The 8,830-nt window shown below is 43.0% G+C and overlaps 1 protein-coding gene across 1 annotated transcript in view; it reads right to left on the reverse strand.

Moving 5' to 3' along the window:
- SPPL3 (signal peptide peptidase like 3) overlaps positions 1–8,538 on the reverse strand; it is a 62,284-nt gene extending 53,746 nt beyond the window's left edge. Inside the window, exons 1-2 of the mRNA XM_045296712.1 lie at positions 8,494–8,538; positions 622–699 (exon numbers count right to left, since the gene is read on the reverse strand). Of these exons, the coding sequence (XP_045152647.1) occupies positions 622–699; positions 8,494–8,525 (110 nt within the window). The 5' untranslated portion in view covers positions 8,526–8,538. The remainder of the gene's footprint in view (positions 1–621; positions 700–8,493) is intronic.
- Between the last annotated feature and the right edge of the window lie 292 nt (positions 8,539–8,830).

Here is an 8,830-nt window from a genome sequence, read left to right on the forward strand (position 1 = left end):
CCAATAAAATGATTTTTAAAAAAGACGAGCAGCCTTTTCTTCAGTAGCCTTTACTATTGGTTTCCCTGACCCAACAAGTCTATGAAAGCCCCACTTTTGCTGAGAGCGGGGGCGGGGGGGTGGGGCGGGGATCCCAAACTTTCCAACTTCTTAAAAGTTGCTTTTCTCTAGCTGTAGTGTTCCCTCCGTTGCTTTCAGAGCTCCTAGAGGCCCTGAGTCCCAGGGTCTGGTGGTTTCCTGGGTGGATGTGCGGGGCAAGGAGCAGAGTGGGGAACAGCTCATGCTACCATCTGCCAGGAGTCTCTGGTAATGTGGTTTGCATTTCAAATCCTTCCCCAGCTTGTTGTTCCTTTTGGGACTGCAACATCACTCCTTCATCTCCCCAATGCTAAGAGTCAGTATGGGAATCGTTATTTTCAGAGTGAGAATTTGAAGCAATGAACATTTATATTTACATGACAAAGTCGTAAGCAAAACCAAGATGTGTTTAACAGCAACTACCAAAAGAATAAATATCAAAACTGTCAATTCCTGTCAAGTCTCCAAAGGATGGTAAGTTTTTTTTGTATCAACACTTTCAGTACAATGCTTCTTCTACTACCAACATTAAGGGTCTCTTACCTGAAACTCCCATAGACTATAAGTAGGATGGAAATCAGAAATGTAGACACTTGACTGGAATCTACCAGGGAATAGGCCCTAGAAGAAACAAGAGGGGGAAAAAAACATCAAACCACAATGTCTTTTAAGAGAAAAGAAAGGTATAAATTAGCATTCACAAAAGAACAATTAAAATGAAATATGCCACTTTACAATGAAGAATAAAATTCATCACTACTACCAGTTAATGGTCACAGGATGTTAACTGGCATCAATAAAAAAATCCCATTTCTGTATGATATACAACATGTTTATAACATCCACTCTCAATTTTAAAAGCATCGAAACATCTACCAACTCTGTGCCAAAGACAAAAAGGCTCCGTGATTACACGTTCATCATCTGCACTTGAATTGCCAATAGGAGTTTACTCTTCTGCACCGAGATGAAACCTGCAGCTCTTTCCTGAACCATTTCTTAATAAGTACACATTATCTGTCTCAATGTCCTGTAGGGCTTCTTCTGAGTCAACAGGCCCCAAACAAACCTCATTTTTCATGCCCGATTCAATCACCCCAACTTGACCATCACCCCTGTCGCCAAAGTTAGACTGTGCATTCTTGATACTCGCCTCTTTTCCCAGTCCCCAAGCACCTGTCTTCTTGTGTTTCTACCGCTAACTTCTTAGCTCCTTTCTCTGGCTTGGCTATCGGGATTATTTTTTCTTTCTTTTTTTTAATGTTGTCATCATAATTTTTTTACATTATTATTGACAATAGTTCATATTTTATTCATATATTCTTTAAAAAAACACTTTTATTGGGGGCTCTTACATCTCTTATCAAGGCTGTTTACCCTCCACACTACCCAGAGGGGTTTTCCTAAAACAAATTTCTCTTCATTCTTTCACCCAGAAAGTATTTGATGAGGCCCAGGTGCCAGATGGACTCAATGATGAATGTGACAGCTGCTCACTGTGACGAAGAAGGCTTGTCTACTCAGAGGGGCCTCAGAAAACATGATTGAGGACCCATTTCAGGAAACCCAGCCCTGAAAGCTCCTCCAAACAGCACAGTTCTAGTCTAACGCACACGAGGCCCCCAGGATTGGGAATCAAGCCTCCTGGAACTGGTTGGTTATATGCCAGCTACTCTCCTAGCAAATGAGGCCTAAGTGCAAACAGCTGGCTCGGTCCCTGCCTGAAAGTCTTTCTTACAGGAATGTGAACCAAAATCCAACATACGTAACTGAAGAGAACTGTGGAAAGCATTATGAAGAGGGGTGGGGGCAAGTGCAGGACACAATGAAAACATGTACTGGTGGACTCCAAGAATGATAGGAGTAGGCTTTCTTGAAGGAGGCAGGCGTATGGGAGAGAGAGAGAAGACACAGTAGACTACGAGTTGGGCTGCTCTGCAGGAGAAAGATAAGGCGATCTGCTTCTGGAGAGATTACAGCCTTGGAAACCCAGAGGGGCAGGGAGCTCCCCTCTGTCCTACAGGGTCACTATGAGACGCAATCGGCTTAAAAGCAGTAGTAGGTTGCTTTATTTGGGCTTTAGTGACTCTTTATGGGTACTTGAAGGAGATGTTAAGGATAATCCTTAGGTTTCCAAAGGTGACCCTGTGGGTTAAGGTGGGTAGATGGCTGTACCATTTACAAAAAATGGACATCTGAATTAAATCCACAAACTGAAGTCACTTCCAACTCACAACAACCTTATAGGACAGGGCAGAGTTCCTAAGAGCTGTCATCTTTGAACGGCCTTACCTTTCTTGCATGGAGCAGGAGCTGGTAAATTCAAACCACCAACCTTGTGCTTAGCAGCCCAACATTTAACTCACTGAGCCACCCAAAAAACCGATGGCTATCAAGTCAGTTCCAGCTCATGATGACGCTATGGGAGAGGGCAGAGCTGCCCCTTAGGGTTTTCAAGATCGTCATCCGGGCAAAAGCAGATAGCCTCATCTTCTGTGATCACAGAGGAGCCTGGGTTGACAGTTTACAGAGCAAATTCATGTTTCATGCAAAATTTATACACATTTTTCTTTCGTGGCCTGAATGCCACGAAATCCCCACAATGAAACAGCACTCTCCCCACCTGGAGAAGCTGATGTTCGGTGCTGGATATATGGAGAAGGCTGCAGGGTTGAGAGCTATGAAATAGCTTGGAGCTGAAGAAATACAGTACACTCTCTGAAAGTGGGTACCTGGGTAAGGTGGAAACCTTATCCAGGAAGAAAAATCTACACATTTTCCTCTAAAAGTGGGAGACAGAAAAGTGGTCAGATTGCACCCTGCCTGGAAAAACAAGGCCATCCCAATGCATTCCGCTGGTAGGTTTGAATTGCGTCTTGCTATTAGCAGCCTAACGCTTAACCCACAGGGTCACCAGGCAAGTTCACTACATTTGATCTACTTTAGTGTATGTTTTAAAGCATCCACAATAAAAAAAAGGTTCTTTGTTTTGTTTGAAAGCAGTACCCCTGCCCTCCTCCTAACGAAGTCTTAGACATGGTCTATTTGAATATCATTGACATCATGTGATAAATACACCTGGTCTTGAGTTCTGTTCCACCGCCCTTCAGGGCAGCGTCCCTCTTGTGACCTGTCAGTGGAGCAGAATGGAGCAGTGCAAGGCAGGCTTTCGGGCGCCTACTCCAGCTTCCCTAGAGGCCGTCCCACGGACAGGGCTTACCCTCCAAGGGATACCTGAGACTACAAATGCCACACATCAGGAAAAACAATTGAGCCAAATCTCTTCATGCTCTAAATTATGTTTCTTGCTCTGAAAGACTCTTTACACATCTCTGACAATTCTGAAATAAAATGAAATCAATACACAGAAGAAGTGCATTAAAAAGACAATTTACCTTTTTTGGAACCGCCCTATATTCATATGGCACAGAAATCAAGACCATTTAAAAAGATATATCCTAAGAAGTCTTGATTCCATCCCAAGCCCTACACTGATTAAAAAATGTTTAAAAAACCCTCACTGCCAACCAGTGGGGTCTGACTTATAGCTATCCTATAGGGCAGAGTCGCACGGCCCCTTTAGGTTTTCAAGGCCATACTTAACCATTATGCCACCAAGGCTCCTAGGTGCCTTGGTAGTAACTACTTTGAAACTGGGGAACAACAACAACACTGTCTGAAGGAGTAAGATCAGGGTTGTGGGGGAGATAGGGTAAGTCTTTGCAATGAAGTTCTTCTCATGGGATGGTCCTTGCTACTTTCAGGGAAAGAGCCGGTGCATTGTGATGGGCAACATATTTCCTCCGAGCAACTTTTCGGGTCTTTTCTCACCAACAGAGTTTTCAATTTTCTTAAAACTTCTTCCTAACACACCTTCAGTGCTCATTCATCCCATGTCCTTCGAGTAATTCTACCCAGATTAGTCCTTCAAAGTTTTTAAAAGCAGATACCCTATCCCTTCTGAGTTGAGCTCTCTGCCTTGAACTGCACTGGCCCAGCAGACCCCCTGGGAAGTCACTATTGTATGAGACCTTTACTGCGGAGGAGCCCGATGACAGGTGTGTCACTTGTCTGCAGCCACGCACTCAGTGCACAGACAAACTACAACAAGTTCTGTTTGGGATTGTGGACGAGACAGAGCCCTGTGATCACCTTTTTAAGCTCCCTCCTACACTCTCAGCCAGCTGAACAAAAGGTGCGGGACAGGAGTGACTGTGTTTACCTCCTCCCTCCTCTGACAGAGTAGGGAGATCTGCCAACACACCACTGTGTGGAACACATCCTCTACTGCAAAAATGTCCTCGTGTTTGGGGGAAAACCAGAAATGCTACATGCAGAATGTACAAGCCATTGGAAAAACTTTAAAGGTTTACTGACCTAATATAAAAATTGACAATAGCTCTTCCCTAGAAGATCTGACAACACTGGCTCTATAATACTGTTTAGAAGCCACCACTGGAACAGCGACGAAACTGCTCCTCGGCTTAGAAATGTCCCCTAACGCGCCAGTCACCACCCTCCGAGAACTCCCCCACTTTAGTTACCTGCCTGGCATCAGTAGCCACTAGAATCTGACCACTTGCTTTATCATGTGCTTGTATATGAACTGTCATTTTCTGATGCTAGTAAATATTTGACTTTATTCAGTGCAGCCTAGACCCCTTCCCCCAAACACGCCACCATTCGCTTTTGGATCCCACCGCCCCTCGGCACCTTCTGCTTCATTTGAGCCCATGGATAAGACCCCAAACCCCTGGAGCTGTGGCACTTCAATTGCTGCCTGACACATACTGCTCGCTCTTCATTTTTAGACTGCTCATAAAGTAAGACGTTAAATGTTGGTCTAATTTAATACAACCAGTTACAACTGAATTCACCTTTTAAGTGCTCTTAATTTTTTGTTACAAAGCAATAAATTGCTAACTTTGAGGGACATAGACACAAGTTTTATGAAAATTAGCAAACTCTTAAGAACTGAAAAATATTTCATGGTCACAGATTATGTATTATCTGGATAACCTCACACTTTCAGAAAGCACTCTTTTTTCAAAGAGAAAATTTCTAGGTTCAATGAATGCAGCTTTTCACTCCCAAAACACTACCCAGCCATTTTCATTTTCTGTGTCATAAATGATCACTGATCCCTCCTGATGTTTCACACTGTCCTCATCAGATCTTCCTTTCTGAGTTTCCATAGAAACAAGTAGCTACCCTGTTCGTGCCTCTCTTTTCAATCATTTACATGTGATGATGAAAGAACACTCCTGACAACCTCTCAACAAAGTCAAGCCAAGGACTGCACAGGGGAAGGTAAAGCCCGTCTGACACAGAATGTTCAAATTCTGCTGTAAAGAAAGGTATTTGGGCAGATATACTCCAACAACTCCTATCTAGCCTAGAGGAATCGCAAAAACATGGGTATTGTAGATAACATGTTTACAATGCATATAGAAATTATTTTGGGAAAAGAACATCTGCTTAGCAAATGGGAACATGTTAGCGCCAACATTTTGTTATCCTAGTCTTTTCCCACAAGGAGTGGCTGGTGGCTTTGAACTGATGACCTTGGGGTTAGCAACCCAACATATAACCACTACACCACGAGGGCTCTTACATCATTTTGTTATCTTAAAACAACTTCACAATGATTTCTTTCTGCCCGTTTTCCAGGAAACTGCAATTTATATTCTCGTAAGTTAGGAATTTCTTAGAGTAGACACATTCTTTTTAAGGACTCTCTTCAGTTGATTTTATTAGGGGTGGGCTGTGTCAAATTCCAGTAGAAATATGTACTTTACTATTAAGTCTTAGAAGTGTTAACTTGGGCAGAAGGGAAGGCAATCTATGGTGGGTGTTAAGAGGGAGGGAAGCAAAAGACAGAGACAGAGAAAACACTGGGAGGAGTGTGAAGTTAAAGGTAACCCAAGTTAATACTATTATAGACATACTTCTTCACTAACAGTGACCCACAAGTAGATGCAGGGATAGCAGTGAGGCTGAACAGTGTGGGAGGGAGAGTGAAAGAAACTCTGCAAATATCTGTAGATTTGACAGAGGATAGTTCCACACGTGTATTTATTTACCTGATACAAATATATCCATAAATGTAGTGGGGCAAACAGGGGGTAAAGTTGTGCCATCTTCTTAGACATAACCAAATACCCTGAGGAAATGAGTTGCTGAATCTAGGGGATCATGGTCTTGGGGACACCAAGTCCACAAAGGCAATATTCTGCACCCTGCTGTGAATAGAGAATGGGGTCTTAAAAGCTTGTGGGTAGCCATTTAAAGTGTGATTACTGTTTTCTCCCCCTTCTGGAGGAAATCAGAATGCAGACAATAGAAGATGCATGACAACATGTAGTCCAATGGCTGACTGATGGACAGCACTGAGCTTAATCTACAAGAACCCTGACACCAGAATGTGCCGGGCTACCACTAACTGCTCTGAAAAGGATCACATATGGAAGGTGTTGGCATAGTGGGGGGCGGGGGCGTTTAGGGGGGTATGTAACAAAACTCAAAGTCATAAAATTAAAAAACAAACAAAACCCACTGGGCTCACTGGTCAGATAGGGAATGGCGGGACTCCTGAGCCTGTGGCTCTTCATCACTCTCCAGGTCTGCCTCAATTTTCAGTCCAACAGTAGACAGGTCTATTAAAGGGGGGCAGGGGGGATCTCACTGCTATCGAGTCAGTGCCAACTCACAGCAACCCTACTGGAGAAAGCAGAATTGTCCCTTGTAAGGCTGTAGCTCCGTTAAGGGAGCAAAAAGCCCCATCTTTCTCCAGAGGAGTACCTGGTGGCTTCCAAACTGCAGACCTTGCAGTTAGTGGCCTAACTCACAAGGCCTACGCACCCCACTCGGGCTCCAGATGGGTCCAGAAAGGGAACAACAATAGAGGGGTACACACATCTTAGAACAGCGGTTCTCAACCTGGGGGGTTGAACGACCCTTTCACAGGGGTCGTCCGATTCGTAATAGTAGCAAAATTACAGTTATGAAGTAGCAACGGAAATAATTTCATGGTTGGGGGTCACTACAACATGAGGAACTATATTAAAGGGTCTCCACATTAGGAAGGTTGAGAGCCACTGCCTTAGAATAATCAACCAATGAGATTAAAAAAAAAAAAGGCACATGTACCCAAGGGCAAAGTTCACAAGGGTTAGAAAAGGAGAAGGAATGTAAATAAGCAGATAAACAGGAAGAATCGGAACAGTGATGTCAATGGCATGAAACAAAATGTTATGAATTATTGAATGAAAAATTGATCTGCTCTGTAAGCCTTCATCCAATTCATGATAAAAAGTTAAAGAAAAAAATAAGAGCCCTGGAGAAAGAAGAAACTATTAGTGGATGCTAAGCCCAGAATATACTTATAAACCTAAGTACACCCGCTCATACTGTTTCAACCAACATATAATCTGCTGGGTTATGTTGTACCTCCATCAATAGGAGCTAATTACAGAAACAGCAGAAGTAAAACTCTGAATGGACTATGAAGTCACATGATTTACACAGAGCCCTACAATATAGAAGGCACCAGCCATAATTTCAATAATTTAAAAATTCAGTCCCTCTGTTGTACTAGTTGCATTTGAAATGCTTAAAAGCTAGTAGTTTGTACACTGAACAGAATATTGTAGAAAATTCTAGTAGGCCATATGACATAGAACCGTATAGAAAGATGCTGTTAAAACAAAACACTGCATAGTCCTGGTCCTGTAGCATCCTCAAAATTGTTGTTATGCTTAAGCCCACTGTTGCAGTCATTCTGTCAGTCCATCACATTGCGGGTCCTGCACCTTTTTCACTTTTACCCTCTATTTTATCAAACATGATGACTTTCTCCAGGCACTGGTCCCTCATGATTGGGGGACCTGGGGTTTTATTGAGGGAAACAGCAACAATGTCTAATGCTTTATTGAGCATTTAATGCTCGCAACGTTCTATGAGTTAAGTAGTACATGTCCACAGCCCCTTAGCCAAAAAACAAATAGATAGGCTTTTTCAGAATTTCAGAAATGTTTCAGATTTTACGAAGAAAAACAGCCCCCCACAGGGATCTGGAACCTTACTCTGTAATTGGATATTATTATTTCTACAGAGAAATAAGATATTCACATTAGCTAGGATAAACAAAAGATTATAAATAGCCTCATAAATTACAGTCAAATTTTGCTACCAAATGACTCACAGAAACACTGAGTTTTCAGAGCTTTGAATTTGGGGAATTGCTGACCATTTGTGAGACGAGGCGCCTGGCACAGTTCTGAAGGCAGGCGGTCGAGGCATCAGTGCAATGAGCAGCCCCTCGGGCCCTCCTGCCGACAAGTCTGCTCCCAGGGAGGCTCTGGATGAACACTCATGACAGAACCACTCTATTCTTGGAAATGAAGGCACTCTTACCGGAATGCAGAGAGAAATGGAAATCCATGCATCTGAGGCTTGCCAACATCAGGTTGTCCAAAGGCATTGATTGAGATGTTTTATATGGTCATTATGAAAACCACTAATTCTTTAACTGCAAGCCCCACCCCACCCCTCCCCACCCCCAGGTTTTAACCTTCATAGACAAAAAGCTCCCAGTAAGTTCTCTTTTATATAAGAGGCCCTCAAAATGTTTGTGGGAAAATTCCATTTTCTCTTAATTCTATGTTTCCACAAGCTTTTTGAAGCCCCCTTTTATAAGGCTATACTCTTGACCCTTAAGATTCTCAGGACCATGCAGGCTTTGGTGACAGCT

Source organism: Echinops telfairi, unplaced genomic scaffold (genome assembly GCF_000313985.2).
Source record: "Echinops telfairi isolate 266 unplaced genomic scaffold, ASM31398v2 ScPeMD7_7412;HRSCAF=8450, whole genome shotgun sequence".
Taxonomy (NCBI): domain Eukaryota; kingdom Metazoa; phylum Chordata; class Mammalia; order Afrosoricida; family Tenrecidae; genus Echinops; species Echinops telfairi.